The sequence below is a fragment of the Mizuhopecten yessoensis genome, unplaced genomic scaffold (assembly GCF_002113885.1).
Source record: "Mizuhopecten yessoensis strain PY_sf001 unplaced genomic scaffold, ASM211388v2 scaffold4839, whole genome shotgun sequence".
Lineage (NCBI taxonomy): Eukaryota > Metazoa > Mollusca > Bivalvia > Pectinida > Pectinidae > Mizuhopecten > Mizuhopecten yessoensis.
Window position 1 is genome coordinate 1,006,743 of NW_018405747.1, and position 22,044 is coordinate 1,028,786.

General features: G+C 36.4%; 1 protein-coding gene across 1 annotated transcript; it reads left to right on the forward strand.

Annotated features, from left to right (window-relative positions):
- Positions 1 to 670: 670 nt before the first annotated feature.
- LOC110449920 (leishmanolysin-like peptidase) lies at positions 671 to 21,974 on the forward strand. The gene is made up of 17 exons (XM_021497090.1): positions 671 to 825; positions 6,372 to 6,509; positions 6,912 to 6,991; positions 7,797 to 7,914; positions 8,539 to 8,714; positions 8,830 to 8,935; positions 10,008 to 10,105; positions 10,798 to 10,915; positions 11,438 to 11,545; positions 13,182 to 13,258; positions 14,384 to 14,494; positions 14,714 to 14,846; positions 15,119 to 15,208; positions 16,811 to 16,880; positions 18,065 to 18,195; positions 18,707 to 18,862; positions 19,071 to 21,974. The coding sequence occupies exons 1-17, from the start codon at positions 679 to 681 to the stop codon at positions 19,248 to 19,250; spliced, it is 2,037 nt and encodes a 678-aa protein (XP_021352765.1). The 5' UTR covers positions 671 to 678; the 3' UTR covers positions 19,251 to 21,974.
- Positions 21,975 to 22,044: the final 70 nt, after the last annotated feature.

Below are 22,044 nucleotides of genomic sequence, written 5' to 3' on the forward strand. Positions count from 1 at the left end.
TTTGAAGAGGTGTAAGAAAAATGTATTAATTATACCTTCTTCAGAGTTACATCTATGAGGCCTGTACTACTGTATATATAACATGTACAATACTGTACCATGATGTATACAACTGTACTCTCTGTGTAGTAGTATGCACCTCTGTAGCAGCAGGGATGACCAAACATAACAGTGTACTGTACATGTGTAGTATATATGTGGTCATGGGTTCGGGGACAAAGAGTGATTCATCTACAGTGAGTTATTGCTAAACATCTGAAACAACGTTGACATTGATGTGATTCTGCCTGAAGCTGAGTGAGGATGCTGTTGATGTTACTGTGTACATGTACAATGATAAGAATCACAAAAGATAAGCATACCTAGGCTATACGCGCGTGCATAGTGGTACTGCAGTGAATATAAATTGTTGTGAACTGTTCTATATGTCTTTAGGCCTTGTATAATTACATTTTATTGTTCAAAGCTTAATTAAGAGCAATAAGCTGTATAGAATGTTAACGTATTCAGTGGACAATTTTAGGAAATTAAAACTACAAGGAAATTGAAACCTTCCTGTGTAAAGTTTTACAAACAGGAGATGATCGACTAGTTCACATGAGCTTGAACGGATGATGACACTAAACATTAGAGGATTTATTCTGTGATGTTGAACATGATAACACCAGTGCTTCCAATATGGTGACAAGACCTACAATTCCAAAAGACATGCTGAAATTTTATTTAGTTTTTTCTTTAGTGGTACACTCATCGCTTGAAGACCTTGTCCCTGAGATTCCATTGGCAGGATTCAGCTGTGATCATCATCCAGCTTCTCGGGATGAGGTATGCAACATTTATATTATATCTGATGTTTGTGTTAGATTTAATAAGTAAATGTAGGAAATGTGAATTTGGTATGGCAGATGGGAGGTGTGCTTGCATATTATTGTTACCATTAGATATATGTAGGTTCTGTTATTTGTTGTCTTCTTTCTGAGTCGGTATACACGTTTATGTTAATATCTGACTAAAGATCTTAACTCTTTAGACAGTAATCTTTACATACCTAGGTAATAGCCGATATTACTATTTCCCCACACATGAGATTATAATTAGATGTAACAATGGTATCAGTACCTAACCTAAATTCTAACCTGGTCTCAAAATTACTGTACATTTGTACTAAATAAATTAGTTGAGAAATAAACAAACGTTCTGTAACACATCATTTACTACTTAATTATACAGTACTTCGATTCTGTTATATGTTATATATATCGGTTATCTATTTCTTATAAATCTATGTAAAGAGTAAGAAATGAAAATATTTGCTTTCTGTTTTATATATACCAACCTATCGGTTCCATATATATACAAACTTTTACCAGTAGAAGTTTTATTTTTGTTTGGCCTGATTATGATTATGAAGAATGGACAGAAGCAACCATATATATTTATGTTAAATCTGACAATGCTTTCTTTAGTTATACTAGAAGCTAGGCCTTTTAAGGAATACTGGGTATTAATTCCCAAGAAGTTAACGTTGTCAACTGTATAAGTCCCATTTTATTGCATAAGATAACATTGTATCATGCAGTATGTATTCTCAATGTAGACTTGAAAAAATGCCCGTTAAATAAAACCACTGCACATTGTAGGCGGGTGCTCCACTTATAGACTTTAGATAAGTCAATTGTTATTGATTTTCTTATCCAAATAGAATTTGTACCAGAGTTTGATTGTACGTTTGGGAGTTGGGTTAGAAACCTGATAGTGGATCAATGTCATGAACAGTACTAGACAATTTATATGAAATGTACCAGGGAAAAGGTATTGAAAAAAACTAACACCGTATAATTTATAATGGAGATATATACGTATAGGCACATTACAGATATAACAATATCATTGTTCTTCATAGATTTTTCAAATAAAATGTAAGATCATGCATCTATATATAAAAGTAATTCATTGTATTTATAAGTTTAATATCAAGTGATTAAACAGCTGATGATATAACTTTTAGATGCTATTGATGATTTTTTTTTATGTTTATAGATGGCTATAGCTATGGTAAATTCATTTTAGCCATTGATCCTAGCCATTACCAGGCATTTATAAATAATTGAAAGTGATATCATATATATCTTTTTTACCAAATCTGTATATGTTAATTGTTATAGGTAAATGTTAAAAAATAAATGTTAAGTTGAAGGTGATAAACGATTCGGGTATGTACAGTTTTACAAGCTACAGCATAGCTAAGTTTAGTAATATACAATTACAGATTGCCTGACTTAGACCTGGAGTGTTCAAAATTTAGCCAGGTACTGTAGCAGTTCATTGATTTTTACAGTAATACCTTGCAAGTCTGATCGAGATATTTCGTGTAGGTTGTAGTATTTATATGAAGGTACATGTACATGTATATGTATATATATATATATGCATGATCATGTCTGAACTTATTTTAGGATTCTCTAAAGTGAAACATCTTATTAAAAAAGTACATTTTTTGTTATCAGTAAATAGCAATTAAGCTAAGAACATGATTCCCCATGTCATTAGTTCATGATAGGTACAACTTTGTGATGTATAGGGTATATCTCTGTCCATGTTGTCTTGTTACTTAACCCTTTCACCACTTTAGACCATAATGGACTTGCCCAGAAAATGTGTGGTAGAGTTTACTAAAATTACAAGGGGTGAAAGGGTTAAGGATATCCTATACTACTGCCAAAAGCTGTAACTGTATTAGAAACTGTTTTTGTTTAGCATATGACTATAGCTTTGATAAATCATTTCTGAAAAGAAAACTATGCCTAAATGGGGAGACTTTTTTTTTGACAAGACAGTAAAGATGAAATAAACAAAATCGAATCAACAGCAGTGTTCTGTAACAATCGGTGCAGCTAGACTAGGATTCAAACCCCGGACCTCAGATTATTATACCGTTGCTCTAAACCATCTGATCATGAGCTACAGGACTACCTAGGCCTGGTACATGTAGTATATTATAGTACCCTTGCCAAATTAACTGTGGTGCAGTTATATCCAAAACAAAACTAAGGGAAGGTTATTGTATATACCACAGACTTAGACTAATTCCGTGTATATACGTAATATATATGTATGCACAGTAGAATTCTTTAGTGTTTTGTCTGTTGTGGAACATGGATCCGGACTTCCTTAATTGAATAAAATGTAATTATTAAAGTACATATGTGTACAGTACATAAATGGCCTACTAGTCATAGCGACAGTATTTGTAATAATTGGAAACCTATGTAACATTCATATCCTCTATATCTAATTAAATCATAAACAGACATATAAAACCAGAGAGGCTCAGATCTACATTGTAATGTATAAATGGTGCTTGAAATGTCATTTAGAACTGGAGAGGATGAAGTGTGGAGCTGTATGTTACTGAATGTACAATGTATAATCAGTTCTTTGTACTAAGTGTTATGGGACTATATATATGTAGATTGCTAGACAATTACACGTAATCTACTTCCACTATGTCCTGAAGGACCCTTCACAGAATCAGATTTCAAGCAATCAGTACATTATGTGGAGAATACATTATACTAATAAGCTTGTAACTAAAGAAGTTTGAGTGCCAGTGCTCCACCTTTCTATGGTTAACAGCTGGTATGTATGAAATAAAAATTCTATTTAGTCTTTAGGAAAATGTTTAAGGTCCTTGGAATGAGCGAAAAGCCTTTGGGAGAGCAAGGGATGAAATGCCATGGGGAGAGGAAGGGACAACAGACCTAGAGGGAATGAATGGATGAAATGTCATGGGAAAATGGAAGGTTGAAAGTCCTTTCAGAGAAAAAGAGATGAATGTCCTTGGGTCACGGAACAGGAAGGTCCTGGGGATTGAATAGGACTGAAGTCCTTGAACCTGGAGAGAGTAAGAAGGGACAGATCTTGTGGAGAATAAGAAATAAAATATCCTTTGGAAGACAAAGAAACAAAGGGACCTTAGGGAGAAGGTTGTAACACCAAGGGGAGAGGAAAGGTGAAAGGTTTTAGACAGGGAAGAGGAAGGGACATAAGTCTATAGCTATAGGCTTGGGGGGAGGCAAAGGAATGAAATGTCTTAGAGGGAAAGAGGGGATAAAAGCCATAGGTAAAAGGACAAAAATTCTTGGAAAGAGGAGAGGACAAAATGCTTTAGGGAGAATGATGTGAAATACCATGGTGAGAGGAATCGATTAAAAGTCTTGGGAAGAGATTTTGATACTGAGGGGAGATAAAATGAGCGAGAAGCAAGCATCCAGGAGGGGAACAGACAGACAGATCAGTTTCGAGATAGGAAGGGGACAGAGGTTTGGGGAGAGGAACAGACAGATTGGTTTGGAGAATGGAAGGGCACAGAGGTTTGGGGAGAGGAACTGACAGATCGGTTTGGAGATAGGAAAGGGAACAGAGGTTTGGGGAGAGGAACTGACAGATCGGTTTGGAGATAGCAACGGGACAAAGGCTTGGGGAGAGGAACAGACAGATGGTTTGGGGATAGCAAGGGGACAAAGGCTTGGGGAGAGGAACAGACAGATGGTTTGGAGATAGGAAGGGGACAGAGGTTTGGGGAGAAAAACTGACAGATCGGTTTGGAGATAGGAAGGGGATAGAGGTTTGGGGAGAAGAACAGACAGATTGGTTTGGAGATGGGAAGGGGACAAAGGCCTGGGGAGAGGAACAGACAGATCATTTTGGAGATAGGAAGGGGACAGAGATTTGGGGAGAGGAACAGACGGATCGGTTTGGAGATAGGAAGGGGACAAAGGCTTGGGGATAGGAACAGACAGATTGTTTGGAGATAGGAAGGGGATAGAGGTTTGGGGAGAGGACCAGACAGATCGGTTTGGAGATAGGAAGGGGACAAGGGCTTGGGGATAGGAACAGACAGATTGTTTGGAGATAGGAAGGGGATAGAGGTTTGGGGAGAGGAACCCACATATCGGTTTGGAGATTGGAAGAGGACAGAGGTTAGGGGAGAAGAACTGACAGATCGGTTTGGAGATAGGAAGGAGACAAAGGCTTGGGGAGAGGAACTGACAGATGGTTTGGAGATAGGAAGGGGACTGAGGTTTGGGGAGAAAAACTGACAGATCGGTTTGGAGATAGGAAGGAGACAAAGGCTTGGGGAGATGAACTGACAGATGGTTTGGAGATAGGAAGGGGACAAAGGCTTGGGGAGAGGAACTGACAGATGGTTTGGAGATAGGAAGGGGACAAAGGCTTGGGGATAGGAACAGACAGATTGTTTGGAGATAGGAAGGGGATAGAGGTTTGGGGAGAGGACCAGACAGATCGGTTTGGAGATAGGAAGGGGACAGAGGGTTGGGGAGAGGAACAGATGGATCATTTTGGAGATAGGAAGGGAACAGAGGTTTGGGGAGAGGAACAGACGGATCGGTTTGGAGATAGGAAGGGGACAAAGGCCTGGGGAGAGGAACAGACAGATCATTTTGGAGATAGGAAGGGGACAGAGGTTTAAGGAGAAGAACAGACAGATCGGTTTGGAGATAGAAAGGGGATAGAGGTTTGAGGAGAGGAACTGACAGATCGGTTCGGAGATAGGAAGGGGACAAGGGCTTGGGGATAGGAACAGACAGATTGTTTGGAGGTAGGAAGGGGACAGAGGTTAGGGGAGAAGAACTGACAGATCGGTTCAGAGATAGGAAGGGGACAGTGGTTTGGGGAGAGGACCAGACAGATCGGTTTGGAGATAGGGAGGGGACAGAGGTTTAAGGAGAAGAACAGACAGATCGGTTTGGGGATAGCAAGGGGACAAAGGCTTGGGGAGAGGAACTGACAGAACGGTTCGGAGATAGGAAGGGGACAGACGTTTGGGGAGAGGAATTGGCAGATCGGTTTGGAGATAGAAATGGAGAGAGGAACAGACAGATGGTTTGGAGATAGGAAGGAGACAAAGGCTTGGGGAGAGGAACTGACAGATGGGTTGGAGATAGGAAGGGGTCAAAGGCCTGGGGAGAAGTACAGACAGATGGTTTGGAGATAGGAAGGGGACAGAGGCCTGGAGGAGAGAACAAACAGATGAATTTGGAGATAGTAAGGAGACAGAGACCTGGGGAGAAGAACATCAGGATAAGAAAGGACAAAAGATCTTTGAGAGAGGAAGGGTTGAATTGTCTGGGTCTAGGTGTTACAAGATATAAGTTTTCACTTGTATGACACCTGCATGTTCCCAATAGGCCACATACATGATGTACTGGTAACTTCCATTTCTTCACCCGATTGTATTCTCTGACACATGTAATGCTACCCTGTACGTAGGTTACATGTAAGCTGTAACCTTTATTTAAGTTTTTACACGTGTGATGTTAACCGACACCTGTCAATGATCCCTGTAGGTTGTTCTTGATGTGAATCTGGATACGGAGTCACACCATGTCGTACGGAAGCGGAGTCCCGACCAGCCGCTGAGGATCCACCTTCACTATGACAACAGTATCAGTTTCCTGCCAGCCTCCCACCGCTCACTCGTTGAGGTTGGTTCGCAAACACAAATTCATCATAGTTTGTATGTTTATAAAACAAATTCATTCTAAATTACATATGATGTGAAGGAAATTAAAATTTTCTGAGTGGACATGATGATAATATTGATTTATACTGAGAAAACAAAGGTGTGAAATAAACCATTTTTTCCTCATATCAGTGTTAAACTGTATTAACATTGTTTTACCAACTGCATCAGTGCAATACGTATACCTTGTTACTAAAACAGTTTATTTGGAATGACTGAGAGTTTAAGTATTAAATGATATTTGGAATGATGTAAATGTTTGCCATTGTGTAATTTGTAGACATTCCTGGTTATTTGGGCATGTTGTTGATGAGTGTTATCAACTCCGAGTTAAATACAGGTACAATGCCATTCTATTTTTAAGACATTGGTAAGGGAAGCGGTGGACTACTGGGAGCGGACTTTGTCTGTACGACGCACCGTTGGGTCTATCAGGCTCAACAGGTACAGTAGATACAGACTGTTATAGTATTGTACATACAATTTCTATTGTAGTCACAGTAAATTTTGAAAGTTTTTCAGAAAATACCGTAGCTTACAATTTTGGTTTCACAATGGGAAGAAATAGGTAATGTCACAGTTGTACAGTCGGTAGATATCTCTTCTATCATTATAGATGTCACTTGTCACTTCACAAAGGATCCCCAAACCGCTGCTAAAATACTGTAACTATGCATATGAAACTGTTTTTTTCCCGGCATCTCTATAGCTTTGATAAATTATTTCTGAAAATAAAAACCATACCTTATGGGACTTTTATGAAAAATAATAAATATTAAAAAAAATAAAAACATGATCAACATTAATTATTGTTCCGAATGTAAAAATCAGTGGAGCTAAACCAGGAATGAAACCCTGGACTTCAGGTTATTATACCATTGTTCTTTCCGATTCAGCTACTTGGTCAGTGGAAGTGTCTTGGTCTAACAGTGCTGAAGATTTTTATCCAAAATGAAAATTAAGGGGAGGTTACTGTATATATGAAAAACCATAGTGCAGTATGACGGGGATCCTTAAATAAAGACTATGTACTAGTAAACTATATAGGATCATCATCCTAATTCCTTTCATTTTTGTTCCCAATATATATAGAAAAAGACTGTACTGTTAAAACTAAGCGTCATATAATCACAAGTTGTGGAAAAAAATACTTTCTCAATAAATATTACAAATTTTTTTTTTGATTGTGAATGATTATTCTTAGGAGTCTGGTTTCATGTATGAATGTGTATTTTTTTTACGTGTACAGACAGTGTCAGTCAGATGAGGTACGATACAGGGACGTGGACGGAGGGCGATTTTGTGTGGATGGTTGTGCTGCCCTCACCAAGTGTGGTGACATCTTTATACCCCTGGAGCACCTTGAGGTGAGAAGTTTCACTATCTCCATAGAGTAATAATAATAATAATAATAATAATTTGAGGTTCTTATATACTGCTTTATCACAACCTAGTTTGAATTCGTAGGTCGTCTCAAACCAGTTCACAAATTATTATCCGTGGTTATAAGGCCTTTGCAACCAGCCAATATCTCTCTCAACTCCCTGGGGAGCATACAGCCGGAGCTGCCATTTCGGCGCTAACAGCTAGCATTCAACAATTCTAGCACTGCCCAACCACGTACTCATTTACAGCTGAGTAGACTTGAACAAACGGAGTAAAGTATCTTGCTCAAAGATACAACGCCGTGCCGTGACTCGAACACGCAACCCTTCAGTCACGAGCCCGGCGTCCTGCCACTAGACTACCGTGTACACCAGGAGGGAGGGCCAATATGAGCATTTAGTTCAACCACTGAAAAATGTCTGAAACTGTTGATAACCTCATAATATTCATATTTAATTGTGATTTAGACAATGCCTAGTCAGATCGTAAAGTCATATGATACTGCGGCTTTAAGATCTGACTAAACATTGTCTGTACTGGTTCCTACTTGTCAGATCAGTATATGCCCAAAGGGTTGAGTCACCTGTTACTATTGTTGTTTACAGAGATGTTACCTGTGGGACAGTAGGGTTAACATCTGGAGAAGCACGTCGGATGCTGGTCCAGGAGTCAACAACACTGACTTCATTCTCTATGTCGCTGCTCTCTCTACACCACGATGTCGCAAGGCACGCACCATAGCCTACGCCGCACACTGTCAGCAGGAGGCAGCTCTTGATAGGTAAATATACAGGGATTTGTTTTCATATTGAACATGAATTATGATTGTTATAAGAATAGAATGTTACTTTTGTATATAAGATTTTATTCCCACAATATGTGTTTTATAATTTTAGACCAGTAGCTGGCTACTTCAGTATATGTCCAGAATCAATTTCCATTGAAAAACAAGATCATCTTCAACTTCTCTCAACACTGAAACATGAAATTCTCCACGCATTGGTGAGTTGGTCTTAATTCAAGCATCTTATTGAAGATCCTGTAATTGGCGACCTTGAACTTTTGAAAAATATTTAATTGATAACCTTTTACTAGAGTTTAATATACAATTGGTGACTTTAGTCTGGGTTATCCTGGAATAGGTGACCTTCTCTTGGTTTTCCTTATTACTTAAAAATATCTAGCATAGTAAATGACAGATGACAATATTTATTCTTAAAAAATATGAACAATATTCATGATGACAAAGTTACTGCAGGCATCTTCGATCAAGATACTGTATACTGATTTTCATGACAGGGAATCTAGTACATAGCATACCATATATATATAAAGTAATAACATGTAATGGGCAAACTCAATCATGGATGAATATAGATTTTCCAGTGAAGGGCAACTCTTTGACTGGAAAAAGTTTACCAATATAAAGTATGTCGCCCAGAACGAGAAGCCATACACAAAAATGAGGAAAAAGAATTTTGTTTTGAACACATTCAAAAATATTCATTCAGTTTCAGTATCATTATCTGGAAAAAAAACTGTCTTGAGACAGTTATACCATAGGCCTTGAAATCAGTTTGGATAATCATTGATTTTTTTATTTATATTTCTAGCTCACTACAGATAAAAAAAAAACAACGCTGAAAGTGTCATTAGAAGCAATATATTAATTTATGTGATGTGGACATAGAGGCATCTAATATCTGCCTTCGTCAATTATCGTATTTAATCCCATGAAATCTTTTCAAAGTGGTCACAAAGATACACAATGGCCTATATATAGCCTTCGTTATTTTACACATACTGGGTAATCAGTTCTTGTTTTAAAGATACTTATTGATTACACATTTTCCTTCAAGTAGAACAATTGTGGAATGAAAATATTTTATTCTTACGGGAACAGTTGTTATTCAGTCACATATTTTGATAATCGATAGATCGCATGTAACTGGAAAATCACACAACTTCAAGTATTCAGATAAGGGGAGGTAACTAATATACATTTTTTTTATTATTTGAGGTTTATCTTCGCCTTCAGATCGTGTATTCAGTTACAACCTGTTGTTGATTTCAGGGTTTCACAGCTGGTTTATACGCCTTTTACTACGACAGAAATGGTAACCCATTGACCACTCGAAATCCCATATCTGGCAAGCCTTGGTACAACTCACAGTAGGTGTTACTCTATCAAACCTTCTATTGACTACTGACTTACATTCTAACATTCATATACAATTACACCAGAATGTGATTAATGCTTGGAATACTCCTCCTAATATTCTCCTACAATCTAAATAATTCTATTATCCTAACATTTTTACTGGACCTCAGAAATTTTAAAATTAAGCAAATTTTAGTATTCTTTTTCCTAAACATATGGGGATTTATCAACCTGACCACTTCTGTTCTAGACCCAAAGTGCCTGGATTATGGCACAGCTCAATCACTAGAACTCAATCATTTTGTATGAAGATGTTAGGAAAATCTGTATGTAATATTCACTGGCTAAATTGGTAAAGAACAGAGTACGGAAGACTGGGTTAATACAAAGTATTAACCGACTGGGTTGGAAGAGGAGAGAGGGGTATGGGATTCTGTGTCAGTATGTAACTGGGTAGATTTAGGGAGAACAGAGACAGATTAATTCTGTGTCAAAAGTATTAAACTGACTTGTGTTGGGGACAGAATAGGGGATTATAGCAGATTATGTGTCAGTAGTAACTGGCCAGATTATTAGGGGATAACAGAGTACAGGGCTAGATTTTAAATTAAATTTCTGATTTCCATGACAATAATATAAAATGAGCAATGGGATATGATATGCAGTGCCATGATTAACGATTAATGATATTCCACTGTTTCAGACTGAGTTTGTACCAGTGGAGTGATAAAGTAGTGAAAACATTAAAACGACCAAACTGGAAAAATCGCAGCGGCTTCACATCAAAGTCCATCAACATGATTGTCACTCCTCGCGTGGTGGTTTGTATACAGTCTTTTGATCATGTCATGTAACATCTTAGTGTTGAAAATAAAATATTTCACTTTTACCAATTCTATCTTTCACCACTTGTGCTTATTATGCCCCCGCCATAAAATGGGGGGGGGGGGGGGGGGCATAAAGTGTTGCCCATATCCGTCCCGTCCCGTCCATGAGCGGGGGCATTTATGTCTTACAGACATTTTCTAGTATATTTAACACCCAACAACCTGAAATACAACCTCTGATACAGCTTAGAAAGCTTAAATGTCTGTAGATAATTAATACACGTTTATATCAGTGGTTTGAGAATCTAGACTTATCTAGTCTTTAACATAAAAAGCATTACACAATAAAATAAAAAATAAAAATTGTGTTTATGATAACTGGAAATTTGAAAAAGTAAGGTTTGTTTATTCATGTCTCGTATTGTCTGCTGACTTTATTAGGACAAGTCTATCATTCTTTTACTCTTTATGTTTAGAAATGTTTACCGTTTGCCTTCTGTTTATGTTGGTCCTAAGGATGAGGTACGGCGTCATTTTAATTGTTCCACCCTGGAGGGAGCTGAGCTGGAAGACCAAGGGATTGTTGGTACAGCTCTCACTCACTGGGAAAAACGAATCTTTGAGGTAAGTATCTAACCAATCGACCATGGTCTGTATGATGTCCTTTCTGGCTAGACAGTGTGAAATAGCTCGGGTATACTGTAAAAACAGTGTTATTTTCATGTTTAAAATGTCCATCATGCAAGAAGGACATGGTTGATCCAGGACAGTTTGGTCTGTAGTGTTTCTGGATAAGAAAGGTTCATTTATATGTAGAATTTGTTCATTCACCTAACAACAGAAACAGGACTGTCACAAATATAAAACTATACACACTTTACATGTAGATAATAATTGAGCGAGAATTAAAATGGGATTCTACTGTTTCACTGTGACTAACCAGTAACAATCGGTTCATAGGTCGTGTGATCTTCAGATAGTCATGATCCTCAGGTGGTCATGTGATCTTCAGAAAGTCATGATCCTCAGGTGGTCATGTGATCTCCAGTTGTTCATGATCCTCAGATGGTCATGTGATCTCCAGTTGTTCATGATCCTCAGGTAGTTATGTGATCTCCAGTTGTTCATGATCCTCAGATAGTCATGTGATCTCCAGTTGTTCATGATCCTCAGATAGTCATGTGATCTCCAGTTGTTCATGATCCTCAGATAGTCATGTGATCTCCAGTTGTTCATGATCCTCAGATAGTCATGTGATCTCCAGTTGTTCATGATCCTCAGATAGTCATGTGATCTCCAGTTGTTCATGATCCTCAGATAGTCATGTGATCTCCAGTTGTTCATGATCCTCAGATAGTCATGTGATCTCCAGTTGTTCATGATCCTCAGATAGTCATGTGATCTCCAGTTGTTCATGATCCTCAGATAGTCATGTGATCTCCAGTTGTTCATGATCCTCAGATAGTCATGTGATCTCCAGTTGTTCATGATCCTCAGATAGTCATGTGATCTCCAGTTGTTCATGATCCTCAGGTGGTCATATGATCTCCAGTTGTTCATTTGTAAAAAATAAGGTTTGTCAATGTGGTCTGTATGATGTCCTTTCTGGCTAGACAGTGTGAAATAGCTCGGGTATACTGTAAAAACAGTGTTATTTTCATGTTTAAAATGTCCATCATGCAACAAGGACATGGTTGATCCAGGACAGTTTGGTCTGTAGTGTTTCTGGATAAGAAAGGTTCACTTATATGTAGAATTTGTTCATTCACCTAACAACAGAAACAGGACTGTCACAAATATAAAACTATACACACTTTACATGTAGATAATAATTGAGCGAGAATTAAAATGGGATTCTACTGTTTCACTGTGACTAACCAGTAACAATCGGTTCATAGGTCGTGTGATCTTCAGATAGTCATGATCCTCAGGTGGTCATGTGATCTTCAGAAAGTCATGATCCTTAGGTGGTCATGTGATCTCCAGTTGTTCATGATCCTCAGGTGGTCATGTGATCTCCAGTTGTTCATGATCCTCAGGTAGTTATGTGATCTCCAGTTGTTCATGATCCTCAGATAGTCATGTGATCTCCAGTTGTTCATGATGCTCAGATAGTCATGTGATCTCCAGTTGTTCATGATCCTCAGGTGGTCATATGATCTCCAGTTGTTCATTTGTAAAAAATAAGGTTTGTCAATGTGATCTTGTTTTTTTTTATAGACTTGATAAATTAATTGCAAGATATTATTGTCCATTTCAGAATGAGGCTATGACAGGGACATACACCCAGAATCCTGTGATTTCTCGTGTGACGTTGGCTTTGATGGAGGACACTGGGTATGTACATATTACTACAATGTTATGACTGAAAACAGTCAGTTCTTTATTAACAAAGCAGATCTCATTGAAACACCGGTCCTGTTAAAATGAGTTTTGTATCATTGGCCATGAGGTCTCAAAAGTGTTTGAGAGTAGTATAACCCTAGTGTTCTGTTAGTGTTTGAGAGTAGTATAACCCTAGTGTTCTGCTAGTGTTTGAGAGTAGTATAACTCTAGTGTTCTGTTAGTGTTTGAGAGTAGTATAACCCTAGTGTTCTGCTAGTGTTTGAGAGTAGTATAACCCTGGTGTTCTGCTAGTGTTTGAGAGTAGTATAACCCTGGTGTTCTGCTAGTGTTTGAGAGTAGTATAACCCTAGTGTTCTGCTAGTGTTTGAGAGTAGTATAACCCTAGTGTTCTGTTAGTGTTTGAGAGTAGTGTAACCCTAGTGTTCTGTTAGTGTTTGAGAGTAGTATAACCCTAGTGTTCTGCTAGTATTGTGGACTTGACTTCAAATAATTGCAACATGTATTCAACTTTTTAATAGGAATAAGAAGTTTCATATGTATTATTTGTATTACAATAGCCCTTGTTGAAAGTTTGAAGGTTCCACAACAACAACTTTAATGTGTGTTAAACAAACATAACTTAAAAGGAGGAGGAGGAGATGTCCTCTGGATGTCACCTCTGTTCTGTAAACAGAGAATCAGGAGTATATTACATTATCACATAATGTACTGTGTTATCCAGTGAATATACCCATGTCATATTTTTTTGCTTATCAACCTATGTAATATGACCTATCAGCCCTGTGATTGGTTGAAAGTTTCCACTGATGTCACGCCTAGGACAAGTACATGACGTCATAGACTTACACACTGGAGTCAAAATGGCAGCTTTTTACATTTCAAGTTTGCGTTTTATACGAAAATAGATGCCACAATCTTGATAATGTGATAAAAATGATCTTACACTCGTTTTCATTTCATATGAAAATTATGAAACTCGTCACAAATTTTTCATTTTAGCTCACCTGAGGCTCGCTAAATTCTTTGACTCATTTCATAAATCTCATATAAAATGGAAACTCATGTAAGATCCTATATGTGTTGATGATATGTTTTGATATATTTACCCAACAACAGGTGGTACAGTGTGGATTACAACAATGCAGAGGAGCTGGAGTGGGGTAAAAACCTGGGCTGTGACTTTGTCAAGAGGAGTTGTCTGGACTGGATTGTCCGCAATAGAGCCAAGTATGTATTTCTATCTTGTTTGGTTGTTCAGTCAGTCATGTTCCTGCACACACAAGTGTGATCACGTAAAATAAAGTTAATGATGTTATAAATTGTTCAGGACAGATATGATGTATTGGACAAGTGTCGTGTTTGTGTGTACTATAATAGGTATTAGGGCAGGCTTATGTGCTTCACTGTTAAATGAAATGTTTAATGTGTTATGAATGCTTTTAACAGACGTGGTGACATCCACCCATTTTGTGACGAGGTACGGCGAGGGGTACTGAGGACAGACTGTACCAGAAACAGGGACTCTGTGGCTTTCTGTAACCTGGTGGAATATAACACCAGTCTTCCACAGCAGTACCAGGTATTTCAGTTTACTGATCATATCGGTATCCCTCATTTAATTATTGGATGTTTCATTTTCTAATAATCAAAAATCTTAATGGAAAGATTATACATCATCACTTGAAAAGTGATGTTTCCGTGACATAAATCATGGGTTCAGGATGGGGGAGAGTTTCTGATTTTGATACCTTACTAATTCTATCGAGGCACCGTTAATTTCAAATTCCGGACAAAAGGGTCCATGTATATGGCTCCATGATGCACAATAAATGTGTTACACTTGTCTTGTAGTACTTCAATGCTCTGGATGGTATACCAGCCTATGCTGTAGGGAATTATGGAGGTTCTGTGGCACTGGCTGACTACTGTCCTTACCTACAGGTAAACACTTCTGTAACTACAGGTAAACACTCCTATACCTACAGGTAAACACTTCTGTAACTACAGGTATACATTTCTATTCCAACAGGTAAACACCTCTGTAACTACTGGTATACATTCATATACCAACATGTAAAAACTTCTATAACTACAGGTAAAAACTTCTATAACTACAGGTATACATTTCTATACCAACAGGTAAACACTTCTGTAACTACTGGTATACATTCCTATACCAACAGGTAAAAACTTCTATAACTACAGGTATACATTCCTATACCTACAGGTAAAAACTTCTGTAACTACAGGTATACATTCCTATACCAACAGGTAAACACTTCTGTAACTACAGGTATACATTTCTATACCAACAGGTAAAAACTTCTATAACTACAGGTATACATTTCTATACCTACAGGTAAACATTTCTATAAGTACAGGTATACATGTCTATACCTACAGGTAAACACTTCTGTAACTACAGGTATACATTTCTATACCTACAGGTAAAAACTTCTATAACTACAGGTATACATTTCTATACCAACAGGTAAACACTTCTATAACTACAGGTATACATTTCTATACAAACAGGTAAACATTTCTATAACTACAGGTATACATTTCTATACCTACAGGTAAACACTTCTGTAACTACAGGGATACATTTCTATACAAACAGGTAAACATTTCTATAACTACAGGTAAAAACTTCAATAACTACAGGTATACATTTATATACCTACAGGTAAAAACTTCTTTAACTACAGGTATACATTTCTATACCAACAGGTAAAAACTTCTATAACTACAGGTATACATTTCTATACAAACAGGTAAACATTTCTATAACTACAGGTATACATTTCTATACCAACAGGTAAACATTTCTATAACTACAGGTAAAAACTTCTATAACTACAGGTATACATTTCTATACCTACAGGTAAAAACTTCAATAACTACAGGTATACATTTCTATACCTACAGGTAAAAACTTCTTTAACTACAGGTATACATTTCTATACCAACAGGTAAACACTTCTGTAACTACAGGTATACATTTCTATACCTTAACCTACAGGTAAAAACTTCTTTAACTACAGGTATACATTTCTATACCAACAGGTAAAAACTTCTATAACTACAGGTATACATTTCTATACCTACAGGTAAACACTTTTATAACTACAGGTATACATTTCTATACCAACAGGTAAAAACTTCTATAACTACAGGTATACATTTCTATACCAACAGGTAAACATTTCTATAACTACAGGTATACATTTCTATACCAACAGGTAAACACTTCTATAACTACAGGTATACATTTCTATACCAACAGGTAAGACTTTGAATATCTGCTGTCTATCCTTCTGTGGGATTACTAGATTTTTATACAAAATATTTAAGGAAAAAAGAAATCTCTTAAAGATATTTCATATCTATGGAACTAATATGCAACAGTTAAATTATGATAAGTTACTGCCATAATTGAACTTCAAGACTTATCCATATTAAGCAGAGAATCTGGTTTATATGGCGTACAGTGTACAGTTAATGTCTTGTTTTACCTAAGAGACCTTATTTGTTTTTCAGGAGTTTGCATGGCGGAGTGGTGAGGTGACAGTGAGAGATTCCAGGTGTTCGCTGGAGGAAAACAATCCAGGTTAGTTAATATAGACATAGGCTACATTCGCGTATACTGGTTGAAACGGTACGTGTGGCGCAGAAATTTTCCACGATAAAAGAACGCACTTGGACCGTTCTATAAGCAGAGCTAAAAATGCACAGTTTCGAAGAATAAAAAACAATGTATCGAGAATATTATGCCCTTCTCTCACACGTCCACTGAATTACATAAGTAAAAACTACATGTGGCTTGACATTGTTTTAGAAAGAAATAACGCAAAATGGCAAAAGTCAACATTTTAGTTTCTGCAGGTATGTCTGGATCCCTCAATCTACGCGTGCCAAATTTTCCTGAGGTCAGCCTCGATCCAGATCTGTACCTGACGTTTTCTTTACAGGTTCAACCGGTTCAACTGGATACGCGAATGTACCCATATTTTAAAATGGGACTACATACTGAACAAAACATATTGATAGCCGTTCATTTAGATATCTTTATTGGTGTCCCCCAGTACTAGGGGAGATAACCCCCTTTCAGTACAACCAGAGTTTAGTGCACACTGGTACTATCAGAGCTTATCACAAAAAGGAATATCAGAAACATAATTTCTATACTAAAACACCTAGGAATGCCAAATTCTGTTCTCCAACATTTGGTAAACTTAACCACTTATTGGGAGTTTTCTCCCTTGTCACACTCGGCTAAAGCAATTAATATATTCAGTTAACATATTTTTATAACTCAATTATTTATTTTTGTTGATAAAGATTCATTCAGTATACATTGTTAAATTATTGTATAATACCTTAAGGCCATATGATACGACGGTTTAGGGAACAGTCAAAAGTCTATAAACTGACAAGACCCTATACAATATTTATTACACGCTAATGTTTATACAAGTATAATGCATGTACTCACTGTAACATGCTTGGCGTGGGGGTTGGGTTCATGCCTGTCGTATTGCCACACATTTCACCCTCATACAAAATGGAAAAATTCAACACAGAGTGAAAATAGATGCAATTTTAAAACAATAAGAGGGCAAGTCTATTTCTGGGTAAAATGTTTCAATAGACAATTGGTTTTGTGTGTGGTTTTCGGGTTTACAGTTAATGTAGAATTTTTGTTTCCCATTTTTACATATTAATCTTGTACAATGTGCAATGTTCCACTTAAAGCATATGTTATACATATATGTATATATTTGGCCTGCGCAGATCCAACCATCAGCTTCTTTGGGGAGAAGTATGGCTATGAAAGCAAATGTTTCAACCATGATAGACTCTGGAAACTGCAACAGTGCTCCAGCCTGCTGAGTCTTCCACACTGGGGCAGTGGCTGCTACCAGGTGAGAACCGGGGACACTATACAGTGTTCGAAAAGATTTAATGTTTTAAACCCTATTGGGTTATAATATAAGTCATTCCTACCCACAAATGTGTCAATATTTTAGTATATTTTGTCTGTGGGGTAGAAGATTCAAAAGGTGTTATATTGAAGTCCATGCTTCACCTTAGGGAAACTAAGGTTCTGTCGGTTTATGAAGGGAAAACTCTGGCTCCTGAATACAATCTAGGGTAAAGCTTTAAGAGTAAGATAGGCACCAATCTATGGAGTATTAGCCACTTAAATTGGGGAAAATACAAATCATTTCTCTTAACAAATAAATGCACATTTCATATACATCAACTGTATGGACAATAAGATAATAGCCACTAACTATGCAACAACTAGATCAATATTAAATGAGTTAATAGGCTGTGTTACACGGCTAATAAAAGTCATTTAAAGAGACACTGATACACATGTACATGTCTGAATCTGTCATGAAGTACAGAGCTATACAATGGCTGTTGCAGTTCCAATGCAGTAGACAAGCTGGACTGGTACTGAACATTGGTGGTCAGTCTCACCGATGTGTCAAGGAAGGTCAGAGGGTAGCGGTCACCTACACTTCAAACCATTACCTACATACAGGGTCGGTCATCTGTCCCTCCTGTACAGAAATGTGTCAGGTAAGTAAGGTCCCCCACAAGATCAATCAAGTTGAAAACTACTAAACTTATGTTAATCATCATTACTTCTGGGACGCTTAACTGAAAATTTGCAGACCTGTTCGTCTTGTTTTGTTTTATAGTACATAAGTCATTTAGGGCCAACTGGACCTGCGTGATAAATTTCATTTGAAATGGAAACTCATGTAAGATTTGGTATACATTGTAGAAGTCGGGTATCACCTGTCCGCCAGAGGAGCAGCCCTACAATGTGATCAGTTCTAACAGTCATTTGGCTGTCCCCTGCAGCGCCAAGGCCCCCTTCCATAGTCCATCCCCCGAGATCGCAGTAACGTCGATCATCGCCAATCTCCTCTGTTTTATCCTCATTAGCTTCTGTCAAAGATAACATAAATTGACCACTAGGCATTTATCAAATTTTCATCAATTTCTATAAAACTTTTTCCAGTGTATTACCATGTATAACACCCACAATATTTTATAATACTATATTTTATTGGGAAGTTTCTATTTGCTTGTTTATACTAATCCCAATTGTTAAGGTAAATTATATTTGAGCCTGAGTATCTAGTCACCAGTATAAAAATCTCCTGAATTTTATATACAGTTCATTTTAAAAGGTATTTATGCCTTTTTACCTGTTTCTCAGAAAAGTTTTTTTTTTTTATAAATGTCATATTTTGTAGGAATTTTTGATAACTGTATGTTATTGAAACTTATTATAAAGAACATGAACTATTCATTACTTTTAAAAAGTGTTTTGAGTATGATTAATGCTTCTCTGCATTATAATATAATAACTTCTGTATCAAAATAGGTAGAAATATTTTTCGTATTTTTTTTATTCATTCCCATGAAACAAAGTTGAAATATAATGATTCCTCCTATTGCTAGGGTATATGGTATAGGATAGTATTGGATAAGGTGTATCCATCAATGCAGATCCATCGTGATAGGAAATACAGAAAGTAGATGTCAACATTTTATTATAAATGAACGCAAATTTAGCAGTTTGGCTGAGGGCAATTGTGCAAGAATGTTTGTGTCTGCTTGTGGTTCTACATGTGTGTTTTACTTAGTTGTATGTTATATTGATTACTGCTTAAGGTTCGATCATTATTGAGATGTATTAGAAAAGTTTTTGTGTATTGAAAAATATACCTAGTTTATACGGTATGATTTACAAGTAATGTATTATTCAAAGTCACAGATCCGCCATGAAATGGCTTCTCATCAAGTCGCTGTACAAATGTTTATCATTTTCCCATTTATAGTATCACAAAATATTTGTTGAAAATTTATTGAATTCTACAAGGAGGCTTTTCAATACCCACCACTTAAACTCTTATGCTATGTTCTTCGTACTTAGGTTTATTTTTTGCCATCATTATATACATTTAAAGTAAAGGATTTGACTAGACAAGCATGATTAAGTGTTTCTGACTTTTGTTAGGCAAGTCCAGTGTTTAACTCTGCAACAAGGGACAATATATTTATGAAGGAGTTTCAAGATGACTTTTAACAATAACGGTGTGTTACAGTGTATTATAAATAGAAAACAAAGAGTGTGTAATTCTGAAGTGCTACACTGAAACTCTCTAAGAAGCACCAAATTCTATTTTATTTTATTTATTGGTTGATTTGCTTGTTTACACTGTAACAATGACATAAATATAATTATATGTAAAAATAGAATAACAGATATATGGCTAAAGTGAAGAATGTATGAAATCGTCTTACCCACCTATTTACCCTTAATACAAGGTAAGAAATCGTCTTACCCACCTATTTACCCTTAATACAAGGTACATGGTATATATAACAGTTTTTAAAGTGAAATAACATCTACTACAAATAGTTCTAACTAAAGAGAATGTCTCCAAACATTTTGAAGATTTCAACCGAGCAGTAAAATACAGTGTCAACGAATTTTCATTCACATCATGCACTTAAGAAATATTTAAATGATGAGTTTTTAATTAATATTGTGATTTGTGAAATGTAGCATCTCATTTTAACCATGTTTAGATACCTCCTGGCTGTTTTCATCATTCCGCTTTTTACCTTATTTAGTTTCATTGTTAGATTTTTTAGAGATATATTTTCCTTTTGCTTATATTCCATTTTATTTGTAACATCAATGGAAAGATAGCATACATATTTTTACCGTAGTTGACTACACAATTTACACGTTTGTATAACTGTTTATATTGATGGTGCGAAAGAAATATGTGGGATGTGAAAGGTGAAATCTTGAGTGAATATTAAGTTTGAATTCAGTTTTGTTAAAACTATTTTAATAAGTTTATTTTTAAACCTTTTACTGAAACTTTAACCATGGTGACAACTGTATTACAGTGATATAGGTATAAACTGTTATATCTTACCGTCATACTGTAAAATAATTAGCAGAAGCATCAAAGTAGCGAATCAATGGGTTTAAAACACATAACTGTTTACTCTACAAATCATTCTTGCAATTAAAACCTTGTGAAATATTATATCTGTGAAATAAGCAATTTTCCTGTGGTGCTTTGCACTATTAACCCTTTCACCACTGTAGACCATAATGGACTCTTCCAGATCAATGCATGGTAGAGTCTACTAAAGTTACATAGGGATGAAAGGGTTACAAGTATATTTACGATAGTGTGTTTCACAAAAGGTTTAAGTATATTTAAGTATATTACAACTTACTCCTTTTATCTAGTTGTTTACCTATTTCTTCCCTATAATAAATGTATATATAGAATCCTACTATAAACGTTCTTTTTGTCGTAAGTAAATCTTGTGATAAACTCACTAGTATCTTTAAATATTGATGTTAAATGGGTTACAACTGATTAATTTATCATTCCATCTTTATTCAAGAATTAAAACATTTCTTATATAATACAAAATTTGGAAAAAAAAATGTTGCATAAAGATGGAAGATATATTGTAAACTCTCATATTGACAATAACAAATCTGAATATTCTACTAAAGTATTCACTTCTTGTTGAAGAGACTGTTAAGATGAGTTATTAGCCTTCCCTGACTACCAATTTTATTTTATACATTGTTGTACATGTCTGTTTTGTATGAATGTCAGTTTACACCATTAAAATATTATGGAGAATTGAGGCGTTTGTTTTAATGTTCCAAGGCATTCCCAGTCTTGTGATGATATATCGTTGAACAC

What these genes read in the sequence shown, in the direction of transcription:
- LOC110449920 (XM_021497090.1), top strand. Translation starts at nt 679, where the DNA reads ATGGTGACAAGACCTACAATTCCAAAAGACATGCTGAAATTTTATTTA. An exon ending in ATCCAGCTTCTCGGGATGAG is followed by an intron (nt 826 to 6,371) that starts GTATGCAACATT and finishes TGATCCCTGTAG; the next exon opens with GTTGTTCTTGATGTGAATCT. An exon ending in CAGGAGGCAGCTCTTGATAG is followed by an intron (nt 8,715 to 8,829) that starts GTAAATATACAG and finishes TTATAATTTTAG; the next exon opens with ACCAGTAGCTGGCTACTTCA.